This window comes from Delphinus delphis, chromosome X, assembly GCF_949987515.2.
Source record: "Delphinus delphis chromosome X, mDelDel1.2, whole genome shotgun sequence".
In the NCBI taxonomy this organism is placed as follows: domain Eukaryota; kingdom Metazoa; phylum Chordata; class Mammalia; order Artiodactyla; family Delphinidae; genus Delphinus; species Delphinus delphis.
In genome coordinates this window covers 101,943,245-101,960,505 of record NC_082704.1, presented here as the reverse complement: position 1 = coordinate 101,960,505, position 17,261 = coordinate 101,943,245, and the positions used below count along the sequence as shown (strand labels likewise).

The following is a 17,261-nucleotide window of genomic DNA, read 5'->3' as shown; positions in this document are numbered from 1 at the left end:
CCACTAGCTATCTACCTTACGTTTGTTAGTGTGTATAGGTCCATGACTCTCTCTCGCCCTGTCACAGCTCACCCTTCCCCCTCCCCATATCCTTAAGTCCGTTCTCCAGTAGGTCTGTGTCTTTATTCCTGTCTTACCCTTGGGTTCTTCATGACATTTTTTTCTTCTTAAATTCCATATATATGTGTTAGCATATGGTATTTGTCTTTTTCTTTCTGACTTACTTCACTCTGTATGACAGACTCTAGGTCTATCCACCTCATTACAAATAGCTCAATTTCGTTTCTTTTTATGGCTGAGAAATATTCCATTGTATATATGCGCCACATCTTCTTTATCCATTCATCCGATGATGGGCACTTAGGTTGTTTCCATCTCCGGGCTATTGTAAATAGAGCTGCAATGAACATTTTGGTACATGACGCTTTTTGGATTTTGGTTTTCTCAGGGTATATGCCCAGTAGTGGGATTGCTGGATCATATAGTAGTTCTATTTTTAGTTTTTAAGGAACCTCCATATTGTTCTCCATAGTGGCTGTATCAATTTACATTCCCACCAACAGTGTATGAGGGTTCCCTTTTCTCCACACCCTCTCAGCATTTATTGTTTGTAGACTTCTTTTTTTTTCTTTTCTTTTGTTTTTTTCTGTACGCGGGCCTCTCACTGTTGTGGCCTCTCCCGTTGCGGAGCACAGGCTCTGGATGCGCAGGCTCAGTGGCCATGGCTCACGGGCCCAGCCGCTCCACGGCATATGGGATCTTCCAAGACCGGGGCATGAACCCGTGTCCCCTGCATTGGCAGGCAGACGCTCAACCACTGCGCCACCAGGGAAGCCCTGTAGACTTTTTGATGATGGTCATTCTGACCGGTGTGAGGTGATACCTCATTGTAGTTTGTTATTTTTGATTTGCATTTCTCTAATGATCAGTGATGCTGAGCATCCTTTCATGTGTTTGTTGGCAATCTGTATATCTTCTTTGCAGAAATGTCTATTTAGGTCTTCTGCCCATTTTTGGATTGGTTGTTTGTTTTTTTGATATTGAGCTGCATGAGCTGCTTGTAAATTTTGGCGATTAATCCTTTGTCAGTTGTTTCATTTGCAAATATTTTCTCCCATTCTGAGGGTTGTCTTTTTGTCTTTATAATGTTTTCCTTTGCTGTAGAAAAGCTTTTAAGTTTCATTAGGTCTCATTTGTTTATTTTTGTTTTTATTTCCATTTCTCTAGGAGGTAGGTCAAAAAGGATCTTGCTGTAATTTGTCATAGAGTGTTCTGCCTATATTATCCTCTAATAGTTTTACAGTGTCTGGCCTTACATTTAATCCATTTTGAGTTTATTTTTGTATATGGTGTTAGGGAGTGTTCTAATTTCATTCTTTTACATGTAGCTGTCCAGTTTTCCCAGCACCACTTATCGAAGAGGCTGTGTTTTCTCCATTGTATATTCTTGCCTACTTTATCAAAAATAAGGTGACTGGGCTTCCCTGGTGGCACAGTGGTTGGGAGTCTACCTGCCGATGCAGGGGACACGGGTTCGTGCCCCGGTCTAGGAGGATCCCACGTGCCATGGAGCGGCTGGGTCCATGGGCTGTGGCCGCTGGGCCTGCGAATCCGGAGCCTGTGCTCTGCAGTGGAAGAGGGCGCAGCAGTGATAGGCCCACGTACCGCAAAAAACAAAAATAAAAATAAGGTGACCATATATGTGTGGGTTTACCTCTGGGCTTTCTATCCTGTTCCATTGATCTATGTTTCTGTTTTTGCACCAGTAGCATACTGTCTTGATTGCTGTAGCTTTGTAGTATACTCTGAAGTCCAGGAGCCTGATTCCTCCAGCTCTGTTTTTCTTTCCCAAGATTGCTTTGGCTATTCAGGGTCTTTTGTGTTTCCATATAAATTGTGAAAGTTTTTGTTCTAGTTCTGTGAAAAATGCCAGTGGTAGTTTGATAGTGATTACATTGCATCTGTAGATTGCTTTGGGTAGTAGAGTCATTTCCACAATGTTGATTCTGCCAATCCAAGAACATGGTATATCTCTCCATCTGTTTTCACAATGTTGATTCTTCCAATCCAAGAACATGGTATATCTCTCCATCTGTTTGTATCATGTTTAATTTCTTTCATCAGTGTCTTATAGTTTTCTGCATACAGGTCTTTTTTCTCCCTAGGTAGGTTTATTCCTAGGTATTTTATTCTTGTTGTTGCAATCGTAAATGGGAGTGTTTCCTTAATTTCTCTTTCAGATTTTTCATCATTAGTGTATAGGAATGCAAGAGATTTCTGTGCCTTAATTTTGTATCCTGCTACTTTACCAGATTAGTTGATTAACTCTAGTAGTTTTCTGGTAGCACGTTTAGGATTCTCTATTCTCTATTATCATGTCATCTACAAACAGTGACAGCTTTACTTCTTCTTTTCCGATTTGGATTCCTTTTATTTCTTTTTCTTCTCTGGTTGCTGTGGCTAAAAGTTCCAAAACTATATTGAATAATAGTGGTGAGAGTGGACAACCTTGTCTTGTTCCTGATCTTAGAGGAAATAGTTTCAGCTTTTCACCATTGAGAATGATGTTGGCTGTGGTTTCGTCATTATGTTGAGGTAAGTTCCCTCTATGCCTACTTTCTGGAGAGTTTTTATCATAAATGGGTGTTGAATTTTGTCAAAAGCTTTTTCTGCCTCTATTGAGATGATCATATGGTTCTTCTCCTTCAATTTGTTAAAATGGTTTAACACATTGACTGATTTCCATATACTGAAGAATCCTTGCATTCCTGGTATAAACCCCACTTGATCATGGTGTATGATCCTTTTAATGTGGTGTTGGATTCTGTTTGCTACTATTTTGTTGAGAATTTTTGCATCTGTATTCATCAGTGATATTGGCCTGTAGTTTTCTTTCTTTGTGACATCTTTGTCTGGTTTTGGTATCAGAGTGATGGTGGCCTCGTAGAATGAGTTTGAGAGTGTTCCTCCCTCTGCTATATTTTGGAAGAGTTTGAGAAGGATAGGTGTTAGTTCTTTTATAAATGTTTGATAGAATTCGCCTGTGAAGCCATCTGGTCCTGGACTTTTGTTTGTTGGAAGATTTTAAATCACAGTCTCAGTTTCAGCACTTGTGATTGGTCTGTTTATATTTTCTATTTTAAAATTTAAAAAATTATTAAAAATAAAAAAAAAAGTAATTTAAAAAAGAAAGAAAGAAAGAAGAGAGCAACCAAACCAAAAAACAAATCCACCAAAGATAACAAGCGTTAAAAACTATACTAAAAAAAAAAAAGAAAGAAAGAAAAGAAAAAACGGACAGGCAGAACCCTAGGACAAATGGTAAAAGCAAAGCTATACAGACAAAATAACAGAAAGAAGCATACACATACACACTCACAAAAAGAGAAAAAGGATAAAGGATATATATATCGCTATTGGAAATGAAAGGAACAGAGCAACCAAATCAGTAAACAAATCTACCAGTGATAATAAACTCTAAATACTAAACTAAGATAAACTTAAAGCCAGGAACAAATTAGATGCAGAAAGCAAACTCCAAGTCTACAGTTGCTCCCAAAGTCCACCGCCTCAATTTTCGATAGATTCATTGTCTATTCAGGTATTCCATAGATGCAGGGTACATCAAGTTGGTTGTGGAGATTTAATCCACTGCTCCTGAGGCAGCTGGGAGAAATTTCCCTTTCTCTTCTTTGTTTGCCGAGCTCCTGGGGTTCAACTTTGCATTTGGCCCCGCCTCTGCTTGTAGGTCACATGAGGGCATCTGTTCCTTGCGCAGACAGGACAGTGTTAAAGTAGCAGCCGATCAGGGGGCTCTGGCTCATTCAGGCCGGGGGAAGGGAGGGGTACAAAATGCTGGGTGAGTCTGTGGCACCAGAGGCCAGCATGACTTTGCAACCTAAGCCCAAGAATCACCTAACATATGCATACAAGAACCCTGCCTGAGGCCCTGCTTTCAAAGAAACACAGGCTAATAAATCAGCAAGTGTTATTTTAGGTAGTTAACCTAAATTTAATAAGCCTCAGTTTCCTCATCTATAAAATAGAGATGAACAGATCTGTTTTGTAAGGCTCAGGAGCCTAGTATGTCAAGTGCTTAGCATAGTATATAAACTCCATAAGAAAGATGATGACGATGATGATGACGATGACAACTATGACAATGATGGTGATGAATGTGAAATACAATAATACAATAATAGTAGGGGACTTTAACACCACACTTACATCAATGGACAAATCATCCAGACAGAAAATCAATAAGGAAACAGTGGCCTTAAATGACACATTAGACCAGTTGGACTTAAGAGGTATCTAAAGGACATTACATCCAAAACCCGCAGAAAACACATTCTTTTCAAATGCATATGGAACATTCTCCAGGATGGATCACACACTAGATCACAAAGCAAATATCAACAACTTTAAGAAGACAGAAATTGTATCAAGCATTTCTTCTGAGCACAGCGGTATGAAACTAGAAATCAATTACAGGAAGAAAAATGGGAAAAACACAAACACGTGGAGATTAAACAACATGCTACTAAATAACTAATGGGTCAGTGAAGAACTCAAAGAGGAATTTGAAAATACGAGATAAATGAAAATAAAAGCACAACGTTCTAAAACCTATAGAACAAAGCAAAATCGGTTCTAAGAGGGAAGCTTATAGCAATACAGACGTATCTCAAGAAACAGGAAAATACTGGATTTCCCTGGTGGTCCAGTGTTTAAGCCTCCACACTTCAACTGCATGGGGCATGGGTTCGATCCCTGGTCAGGGAAGTTCTGCATGCCATGCAGTGAAGCCAAAAAAAAAATTAAACAAGAAAATATCAAATAAACAACCTAAACTGCCATCTAAAGAAATTAGAAAAAGAAGAACAAAAAAAGTCCAAATTCAGCAAAAGGAAGTAAATAATAAAGGTCAGAGAAGAATTAAATAAAATAGAGATTTAAAAAAAGAGAGAGAGAATAGATCAATGGAACAAAGAGCTGGTTCTTTGAAAAGATAAACAAAATTAATAAGCCTTTAGGCAGGCTCATTAAAGAAAAAAGAGGACCCAAATAAGCAAAATACTAAATGAAAGAGGAAAAATAACAACCAATACCACAGAGATATAATAAATCATAAGAGAATACTATGAACAGTTATATGCCAACAAATTGGGGAACCTAGAAGATATGGATAAATTCCTAGAAACATACAACCTTCTAAAATTGAATCGGGAAGAAACAGACAATCTGAACAGACTCACTACTAGTACTGAAATTGAATCATTTTCAATTTCAAACTCCCAACAATTTCAAATGCTCAACAAACAAGAGTCCAGGACTAGACTGCTTCATGGGGGAATTCTACCAAGCACAGAAAGAAGGGTTAATACCTATACTTCTCAAACTATTCCAAAAATTGAAGAGGAAGGAACACTCCCAAATTCATTCTATGAAACCACCAATACCCTGATACGAAAACCAGACAAAGACACTACCAAAAAAGCAAATAACAGGCTAATATCTCTGATGAATATTGATGCAAAAACACTCAACAAAAATATTAGCAAACTGAAATTAACAAAATATAAAAAGGATCTTACACCATGATCAAGTGGGATTTATTCTAGGGATGCAAGGATGGTTTAATATCCTCAAATCAGTCAACGTGATACACCACATGAACAAAACAATGGATAAAAATCACACAGTCACCTCAATAAATGCAAAAAAATTTTTTGACAAAATTCAACATCTATTTATAATAAAAATGTTCTAATGAGTTGGTAAAGAGAGAACATATCTCAACATAATAAAGCGCATTTATGACAAACCCACAGCTAACATCATAGTCAATAGTGAAAAACTGAAAACTTTCCTCTAAAATCAGGAACAAGACAAGGATGTTCACTCTTGCCATTTCTATTTCATATATTATTGGAAGTCCTACACACAGCAATCAGACAAGAAAACGAAATAAAAGGCATTCAAGTTGGAAGGGAAGAAGTAAAACTGTCACTATTTGCAGATGGCATGATATTGAAAGATCTAAAATCTCCACCAAGGATGGACCTAGAGTCTGTCATACAGAGTGAAGTAAGTCAGAAAGAGAAAAACAAATATCATATGCTAACACATATATATGGAATCTATAAAAAGAAAAAAAATGGTTCTGAAGAACCTAGGGGCAGGACAGGAATAAAGACACAGATGTAGACAATGGACTTGAGGACATGGGGAGGGGGAAGGGTAAGCTGGGACCAAGTGAGAGAGTGGCATGGACATATATACACTACCAAATGTAAAACAGATAGCTAGTGGGAAGCAGCCACATAGCACAGGGAGATCAGCTCCGTGCTTTGTGACCACCTAGAGGGGTGGGATAGAGAGGATGGGAGGGAGACGCAAGAGGGAGGAGATATGTGGATATATGTATATGAATAGCTGATTCACTTTGTTATAAAGCAGAAACTAACACACCATTGTAAAACAATTAGACTCCAATAAAGATGTTAAAAAAATAAAAAATAAAAATAAAGTCTCCACCAAAAAAGTGTTAGAACTAAGAAATGAATTCAGTAAAGTTGCATGATACAAGATTAATATACAAAAATCTGTTGCTTTTTTATGCACTAATAATGAACTATCAGAAAGAGAAAACACAAAAAAAATCCCATTTAGAATCACATCAAAAAGAATAAAATACCTAGAAATAAACTTAACCAATGGGACTTCCCTGGTGGTCCACTTAAGAATCTGCCTTCCAAGGCAGGGGATGCTGGTTTGATCCCTGGTTGGGGAACTAAGATTCCACATGCTGCAGGACAACTAAGCCCATGTGCCACAACTACTGACCCCACATGCCACAACTAGAGAGAAGCCCTTGTGCCACAACAAAGTGCCCACGTGCTGTAACTAAGACAAAACCAATGCTGCCAAAAATAAATAAATAAATAAATATTTTTTAAAGAATAAAATAAACTTAACCAAAGAGGTGAAAGACCTATACTCTAAAAACTATAAATTATTGATGAAGGAAATTGAAGATGCTACAAAGAAACAAAGATATCCTGTGTTCATGGATTGGAAGAATTAATATTGTTAAAATGGCCCAAAGCAGTCTACAGATTTAATGCAATCCCTATCAAAATACCTGTGGCAATTTTCAGAGAACTAGAACAAATAATCCTAAAATTGATATAGAACCACAAAGGACCCTGAATAGCCAATTCAGTCTTGAGAAAAAAACAAAGCTGGAGGTATCATGTTCCCTGACTTCAGACTATACTACAAAGATACAGTAATCAAAAGAAGTATGGTACTGGCACAAAAACAGACACATAGATCAATGGAACAGGGTAGAGAGTGCATGAATAAACACATACACTTATGGTCAATTAACCTACGACAAAAGAGACAAGAATATACAATGGAGAAAAGACAGTCTCTTCAATAAGTGGTGCTCAGAAAACTGGACAGCTGCATGTAGAAAAATGAATTTAGAATGTTTTCTCACACCATATACACAAATAAATTTAAATGGATTAAAGACCTGAATGTAAGACCAGAAACCATAAAACTCCTAGATGAAAACATAGGCAGAATACTCTTTGACATAAATGCTAGCAATGTTTTTTTGGATCTGTCTCCTAAGGCAAGGGAAACAAAAGCAAAAATTAAAAATGGGACTTAATTAAACTTGAAAGCTTTTGCACAGCAAAGGAAACCATCAACAAAATGAAAAGACAATCTACTGGACAGGAAAATATATTTGCAAATGATATGTCCGATAAGGAGTTAATATGGAAAATATATAAACAGCTCATACAACTCAACATCAAAAAAACAAGGAACCCAATCAAAAAATAGGTAGAAGACCTGAACAGACATTTTTCCAAAGAAGACATACAGATGGCCAACAGGCACATGAAAAGATGCTGAACATCACGGGAAATGCTAATCAAAACCATAATGTGATCTCACCTCACACCTGTCAGAATGGCTATCATCAAAAAGACCACAAATAACAAATATTGTCGAGGATGTGGAGAAAAGGGAATGCTTGTACACTTTCGGTAGTAAAGTGAACTGGTGCAGCCACTGTGGAAAACAGTATGGAGGTTCCTTAAAACACTAAAAATAGAGCTACCATATGATCCAGCGATTCCACTCCTGGGTATATATCCAAAGACAATGAAAACACTAACTCAAAAAGACATATGCACCCCAATGTTCATAGCAGCATTGTTTACAATAACCAAGATATGGAAGCAACCTAAGTGTCCATCAACAGATGAGTGGATAAAGAAGATGTGGTAAATATATACAATAGAATATTACTCAACCATAAAAATAATGAAATTTTGCCATTTGCAACAACATGGATGGATCTGGAAGGTATTATGCTTAGTGAAGTAAGTCAGACAAAGACAAATAATGTATGTTTTCACTTATATGTGGAATCTAAAAAATAAAACAAACTAATGAATACAACAAAACAGAAACAGACTTACAGATACAGAAAAGAAACTACTGATTATCAGCGGGGTGGGGGTGGGACAAGATAGGGGTGGAGATTAAGATGTTCAAACTACTGGGTATAAAATAAGATACAAGGATGTAATGTACAGCACAGGGAACATATCCAATATTTTATAATAACTTTAAGTTGAGTATAATCTATAAAAATACTGAATCACTATGTTGTATACCTGAAACTAATATAATATTGAAAATCAACTCTACTTCAATAAAAATAAATTAAATAAAATAGATGAGACAGAGGGCCCAATGCAACAAAATAGCAGAGCAGGTGTCTGAACACTAAAGGACCAACCCACTCAACCACCTGATTTTGTAAATTTAAGTTTTAATCAAATACAATCATGTTCTTTTATGAAGTCATGTATTGTCTATGGCTGCTTTTGTGTTGCAACAGCAGAGCTGAGTATTTGCAACAGAGAACATATTGCTACAAAGGCTAAATTATTTACTATCTGACCCTTTACAGAAAAAGTTTGTAAACCTCTGGGCTACAGTGAGTAATACATATTTCAAATCATTGAGAGATATAAATAATGAAATACATTATATAGGAATAACAGGCAACCTATCTGGAAAATAAAATAAAGCATATCCTGGATATCAAAATAAATACCAAATTGATAAAAATTGTAAAGCAAAAATTAAAACAGTAACAGTGGTAGAAGAAATCACAGTATGCATTTCTATACTGTTGGGATGTGACACGCTATAAACTTGTTTGAAAGGCCAATGATCACACACACAAAAAAAAAAAGGAGGAGGGAGGGGGGAAAAAAGAAGGAAGAAAAGAAGAAAGATGTAGAGGTAAAGTGAGAAATACATTTACCCCAGACATTACAGGAATAGTAGCTTTAAAGATTCAAATTATTCTTATCAAGTAATAATTTTAAATGAACTAAAATAAAAAGAATTGTGAAAGTAATTTTCATTTGAAAATAACACACAATTGAAACATATTTTTAAATGTTAAGGCTCACTAAACATGAGCCTTCCTTAACACCCCCAAACCAAGTCAATTTCCCATGTTTCATGCTCTCATGTCACATTTACACATTTTCATTATAAAAATCCTTTCAATTTTGAATTGTATATGTTACATGTTTGTCTCTGTTGTTAATTTTTAGCCCATTTTTAGTAGTGGAATTTAACCAATGAAATTGCAAAATCCTACAGTGCTCATTTTGCTCAACTTTCTTTTTTACTGTGGTTAAATATACACAACATAAAATTTACCATTTTAAAACCATTTTTAAGTTTACAGTTCAATGGCATTAAGTACATTCACATTGTTGTGGAACCATCACTACCATCCATACCCAGAAGTTTTTCCTCTTCCCCAGCTGAAACTCTACACCCATTAAACAATAACTTCCCAATGCCCCCTACCCTCCCTCAACCCCTGACAATCACCACTGTACTTTGTCTCTGAATTTGACTACACTAGGTACCTCATAAGTGCTATTGCACAATATTTGCCCTTTTGTGACTGGCATATTTCACTTAGCATGATGTCTTCAAGGCTCATCCATATTGTAATATGTGTCTGAAATTCTTTCCTTTTTAAGGCTGAATGATAGTCCATTGCATGTATATACCACATTATACTTATCCATTCATCCATCAATGTGTACTGGGTTGCTTCTACTTTTTGGCTACTCTGAGTAATGCTGCTATGAACATGGGTGTACAAATATCTATTTGAGTTCCTGCTTTGAATTCTTTTGGGTATATATTCAGAAGTAGAATTGCTGGATCATATGGTAATTCTATGTTTAATGTTTTTTTTAAGAATTGCTATACGGTTTTCCACAGTGGCTGCATCATTTTACATTCCCAACCAGCAGTGCACAAGGGTTCTAATTTCTGTACTTCCTCATGAACACTTGTTATTTTGTTTTTGCTTTTATGATAGCCATCCCAAAGGGTGTCAAGTGATATCTAATTGTGGTTTTGATTTGCATTTCCCAAATGATTAACGAATGATATCAAGCATCTTTTCATGTTCTTGTTGGCCATTTGTATATCTTCTTTGGAGAAAAGTCTATTCAAGTCTTTGTCCATTTTTAAATTGGATTGTTTGAATTTTTTGTTGTTGTGACACAGGCATTCTTTACATATACTGGATATCAATCTATTATCAGATATATGATTTTCAAATATTTTCTCCCATTCCTGTGGGTTTCATTTTCACTCTGTTGATAAGAGGCCTTTGAAACACTCAAGTGTTTATTTTTGTTGTAGTACAATTTGCCTATTTTTAATTTTGTTGTTTGTGTTTTTGGTGTCTTTGCTTAACATTTTATTCCCAGTGCCTATTTCATAAGAGGCACTTGATAAATATTTATTGAATCAAAGACATAGAAAGATTGGTAGAGCCATAGATATGGATATAATTGTCTCATTATATGCAGTAGTTATGAGCTATAAAGTCCTCGTGAATATCAAGTTACTAAACACTCAGCATTCTCTTATGGGAAATGCAGGGTTAGGTTTTGCAAGCCTCTGTTTATACCATTTTCATCAATTAATCAATACATAACCTTGATTTATGTGTGTTTCTGTTTAAAGGCAACTTGTTTAATATATATTGTTGATTCATTAACATTGGACTTATGGCCAAGAGCATTACAACGCATGTCTGAATGATGTTTATCTAACACACATATTTTCTCCATAAGGCACATCACAGCCTTCTTGCACTTAAGAGCACTAGACTGTACTTCAGCTCTATGCATGGGGGCCATTTTCAGCAGCAAAATCACCAAGAAAAAGCATACACACCAAAAAAAGGCACTAAATACACTGTGAAAAGAACACTTATTTATACTCTGAGAGCTGACACAAGAAGACAGAGCATCACCTTGCTTGACCTCAGCTGGGAACATGTGTGTAACGTGACTTGAATTTTTCACTACTTTTTACATGTCCCCAAATGATCACAAAAGCACTGCAGTTATTGATTTTGGGCTTACAAATAAATTTTAGCAAGTGGGCAAATTTACAAATATAGAATTCATGAATAATGAAGCTCCACTACATTTATGTAGATATATCAGCAAAGACAGTCACAGACATATAGGTAAAGATATCAACATGTTCATACACGAAAACATAGATATATGGATATAGCCATAGCCATTCCACAGACACAGACAGATACAGATACAGACTTCAATACATATACACATATATCTACTTATCAGATTGACAAAGATTGATAGTATATAATATTGGAGCAAATGATTAATTAACAACCTCTTTCATACAATCTTGATTTGAATACAAATTACTACCAACATTAGAAAGGGAGTGTGGAAATAACTATCAAAAATTTAAAAGTGCATATACTTCACTGAAAAATCCACTTTTAGAAATCTATCCTATGAAATAATTGTAGAAGTGATCAATTTTACAAGTACAAGTATCTTCAGTCTGGCATTGTTTGTAACCATGAAAAATTAAAAATAATCAAAACAGCCCTTGAGGAGAACTGGTTAAATACATTATAGTCCATCAATACAATGGAATATTAGGCAGTTGTTAAAAATAACGATCTGCATGTGGCAACACAGAATGATGCTCGTAATATGTGTGAAATAGAAAAAGGAAATTGCATTATAGTGTGTAAATTGTGAAGTAACCTTGTCGAATCCAAATATATATGGTTGTATATATTTCACTTACATTTCAGTGTAAACATTTTATTTTATTTATGCATACAAGATAGCTGAAATGATATCAACATTGATTGTCTCTGAGTCATGGGCTGGCTTTTTGCTCTCAGATCCCTCTCCCACATCTCTCTGTCCTTTACTGCATCACAAGGAACTACATATCTTTGTGTCCCTTTCCCTCTGGCTCCCAAATAAGTTCAAGTATTTGGAGGCAATGTTGTAAGATTAGACGGTGGGAGGAGGGGAGAAGCCAGGGTCTTTCCTCCGCTTACTGTCTGCTTTGGGCCATGTCTCCAGCAGCAACAGTAGCTCCTCTGCTCCACCTCTGAAGTCTAGTGAGGCTTTTCCTTTGTGGCTCCATTTCCCACCAGGCTGACCTATTATAGTTCCAGCTTCCACTATCAGTATCTCATCTTTAATGACAATGGCCCCTCTCTTTATCCTGTCAGCCTCAGTGTGGTAGCAGTTTCTGCTTCTGCTAATGTCTAGATTGCCTTATGCTCCCTCTTTGGATCCTCAGATCCTCAATGACCCTCCTAAGTAAGCTCTTGTATGAAATTTCCTCTGCGTAAAATACCTAGAACAATTTCTCTTTTCTGACTGGAACCTGACTGACACGGTAATTGGATGGGGAGGAGGGAAAATACTTTCAACGTTGCTTGTTTGACAAAATAACACAATACCAGGGGGAAAGGGACCATTCTAAAAATTTGCTTCCAAAAAATGAAAATCTGAGGAAACTTCACATTTTACAGTGATCACAGAGTAATAAAAGAAACTGTCTTTCAACCATAAACATTATACAGTAAATGACTACTGTAATCCATGACCCTTCACCATCCTAAATAATAAACTTTGCTTAACATTCATTATTGTTTCATTTCAAACTAGAAACAAATCAAACCTTACAGTCTTTGGCCCTGTTTGATCTGTGGCACCACGTTCTCATATGGCATGTTGTTCTGTCTCCTAATTTGGTTGATATGCTGACCTTACAGGAAAGACCTACCTAGCTATCCCTGGAGGGTCACCTCAGATTGGCCAAGATTAAAATGATGGATAATGTCCAATGTAGGTAAAGGTATGAGAATACCTGGACTTAAATACTTTAATTTGGCATCTTGCAAGATTTTCCTTAGTTATCACTACACTATAGATTCTTAGAGAGCAAGGATTATTTCTTGTTTTTCTGTAAACTCAGTTTATAGTACACTATCTTGGACTTAACTAGGTGTTCAAAAAGATATTGTCTTGGTGTGCCCTGAAGTTCACTAAGATACCATTCCACTCTCGACCAGGAAAGGGATCACATTTCTCCTCTGCTACCTCTAGGGCTTAAATAAACACCATCAAAATTAAAATGGACTAGAGTGGGGATACTCCATCCTCAGTCTCAGACACTCTTCATCACATCCTGAAATATTGAAATATCACTAGATTTCCAGGCTCAGCTTATATTCTACCTGTGTTCATGAAACACTGCTGATTACCTTGCCCAAAACTGATCTTTCTTCAGTCTAAATTATTTTTACAGAACTTATCATTATCTACTTTGGATAATTTATATACTTCTTCTCTTCCTTACTGAATTATAGGATTATTCCCAACACTTAATAAAGACAGGAATCAGGTCTAATATATTACGAGACCTCCGAAGTACAAGCACACTATTTGCTAATATAAGTTATTTGTTAGATGGAAAATGAATGAATGAATGAACAAAAGAGGCATAGATTAGTCCAGACAAAAAGAGTCCAAAGCCTGAAAGATAAGATCTGTTATGTTTAACTTAAACCTATGCAACATTTTTTTTTACCATTAGTAAGAATTTATTTTAATATTAGCCTAAGTAAAACACAATCAGGAAAATAAATCTACAGAAACATTATATAATGCATCCCAGGTAAAATGTTTAGAATATTCAACATTTTGGGATAATATAATCGAAAATAAATCTTTATAGTGAATGGTCTATTTTTATGGATGAATTATATCTAAACTTTCTACCAGAAAACTATCAATACTTATGGATAATCTAGTTTATTTTATAGGTCTTGAGACCACTTACCATAATCAGAATTTCATAAAGTATCTATTTTGAGTTATGTGAATTTTAAAACCATATATTTAGGCCATTATACACATCAGATCAATTATTCATTTGTAAAACTAATTTTATAAGGGCATAAATTCCTCTATGATACTACAGTAAATATTTCAATACCACTGTGAGGGGGGGGTCCTTAAAAAATAACAGCAAGTCCTATTGGCACAAGTGCTTTTTGATTTACTCTTCCCAAACCAGTAAAGCTTTGACGTTGGGCAAGATTATTTTTGTCACTTTCTATTTATATTCTATAGGAAAACAGTGAACACAACCACTCCACTCTACTACTATTATCTTCAGGATAATAGTAGTTTCTCAAAGTACAATAGATCAACTGACTTGATAGTTAATCTTTTTAAGGTAATTACTGAGCTTTTTATTTCACAGAACACAATCCATCATTTTTGTTGGTCTTTTCTTTTAAATTTGGTTCCTTGGATTATGAAGCTAAAGATTCTGACTCAAATTTTTTTTTACAAGTTTGTTACTGTTTCATTTTTTACTCTAATATCAAATTAACTACATTTGAGGTTTCTGTCAAAGTTTTCATATTTAATTCATTTTTTTTTCATGATTCCAAATCCATTTGGGTTCTAGGATAAAACGTGTGAATGCTCCCTACATATTTCTTTTACTAAAATATGAAGATTAGGGAAAAATCTAATAAATTTGTGAAATTGCATTTAGAATTTGGACCCAAATGCTAACATTCACATCATAAAATTTTCTACACATTCTACAGATGTAGGAGGCTTATTAATTCATATTATTCTACAAATATATACTCTATATTTAATTTGATTTAACCACATTCCATAAGTTGAATTTGAAGGGTGTTTTTAAAGTGTGGAGAGTTTAGTGTTTATTTTTGTAATCCAACAACTTTATCCTAAAATGCAGAAAATTTTTCTGGCTGGCCAGGAGGAAAACATTTCAGTGTTGAAAAGTCCATTGACTGTAACAGCCCAGGAAGCGTGCTGCAGGTACAGTAGAAGAGATGCCCATCTTTGTGTAGCTGCTTTGCCAATTCCAGCTGATGATTGTTCATCAACTTTTCATTTATAACCACTGTGAGCGGCTTTCTTTTTTCCAGACTCTCCAAACAGCTTCCTGCACCTGCGTGACTAATAACAAGATCTGCTTTCTGAAGGTCTTCTTTCAATGAATCCTTGTATCTGTAAACATCCAGAGTAAGTGACTCCGTACTGAGTGGTTCAGGTACCACCTTTCCTCTACCTATTTGTAGGACAAGTCGGCTGTAACGGAGGCTCTAGATTATCACGTCGTGAAAGAAATGGCCCCGCAAGAACTAGAACACCACGCAAAGACTCTGAAAAAGGTGTCGCAAACTAGGGAGGGAGAGCAAGGAACAGGGTCTGTCGTGGCCCACAGCTGGGGTTGCGCGAACCACGAGCCCTGAGAAGGCGCGCTCGGGGGACGCCCTGCCGCGCGGGGATGCTGGCCGCGAGGGTGCCTGAGGCGGAGGTAAGGCACGGCAGCCGGGGCAGGGCCGGGGCAGGGCGCCCAGCAGAACCGGCCGGGGCTTGCTGGGCAGAGCCCAACGGAGTGTGACCACCGCGCGCGGCCCCGAGGGGGCCCGGGCGCGGGAGTATGCAACATATTTTAATCAGTAACGTATTTAATCATTTTGGTAGCATGTTTTTTTTCATAATTGCATGAACTTTCACGTCTTTATAATGCTGTTAACTTTTTGAAAATATTTTTAGTATCATTATGAAAATGTCACAAAGTGAAAATTGTTATTGCCTCCCACACCTATAATTTCTAAACATGGTTAAAATTACAATAACAGGATTTTCACTGATTTTGGATTATAGTCTCTAACAATTAAAACATAATTTCTATAATAAATGCATTTTATATCTGGAGTTGAATATTTTACAAGCATTCTTCTGTGATTTTATAGCAATGATGAAAATTTTAATTTTTTTTTGTCATTTAGAAACCCTCTGTCTGATTAACCATAAATCAACATGGGTCATTAGCCTGGAAATAAGGAGTACATCACGGATATCACTTACCTAATTCTAACCTGGTATTTCATAAGATTTCTCATGTTATTGTTAGAGGCAAGATGAAGGAACGTGGGCTGGATGAAAATACAGTTAAGTTGAATGTATAGTTGTTGAACAACCAGATCCAAGAGGTATCAATTCCTGGATTAGTCACCATGGAGAGAGATCTCTGGTGGTCTGTCCAGTGAACTCTGTTTTATCAGTGGGCTTGATGAATATATTGACAGAATTCATATTGGTTTACAGATTATGCAAAGTCCAATATAGGTAAAGACCAAAATAGTTTTTCAAATATTTCGTTATGCTTGAAAAATAATTACAAACCAAAATGACAAAATTTTAACTGTACATAGGGGGAAAATACATCTTAACATTTAGGTTAAGGAGTTGCCATTGCTTTAACTGCAATGCAAGGTCATGTGGAAGGGCCTCAGGCAGAACTATATCCAAATACCTCTTTTTCCACATGCTACTGCCTTTGTGAACTTGTGAACTTAGGCAAGTGCTTAACTCTTTAAAATATCTATACAATAGGGAAAACAATTCCTGGTTGGCAAGGTTTTTAGAATAGAATTAGTAGTGTGCATGGTATGTAGTAAGCATTCACTGATGGTACTATAATTATTACTGTAATGCCAAAAATAAATCTAAACAAAACCAAAGGTAGTTAGACCCTAATTCAATGGAGGTGATGTATGCTGGCCTGAACACATCTGGAAAATTTTGCCCCATGCTAGACACTACACTTCAGAAGGAATCCTGGAGAAGATCCAGAGAAAATCTAGACTAATCCATTTACAAAAAGAACTTTTGAGGAAACTGGGTATTTCTGTCTTGAGAGGAAAGCCTAAAGAGATATGATAGCTGTCTCCAAATATTTTCAAGTATTATGTTGTGGAGGAAGTA

The 17,261-nt window shown here is 36.2% G+C and overlaps 1 protein-coding gene across 1 annotated transcript; it reads right to left on the bottom strand.

Moving 5' to 3' along the window:
• Positions 1 to 15,179: 15,179 nt before the first annotated feature.
• Positions 15,180 to 15,367, bottom strand: LOC132418457 (UDP-N-acetylglucosamine transferase subunit ALG13-like). Its single transcript, XM_060002328.1, has one exon. It carries the CDS (start codon positions 15,365 to 15,367, stop codon positions 15,209 to 15,211), a length of 159 nt encoding a protein of 52 aa, XP_059858311.1. The 3' UTR covers positions 15,180 to 15,208.
• Between the last annotated feature and the right edge of the window lie 1,894 nt (positions 15,368 to 17,261).

Bases quoted from the DNA above. Each gene is read 5' to 3' on its own strand.
- LOC132418457 (XM_060002328.1), bottom strand. From the start codon at position 15,367: ATGAACAATCATCAGCTGGAATTGGCAAAGCAGCTACACAAAGATGGG.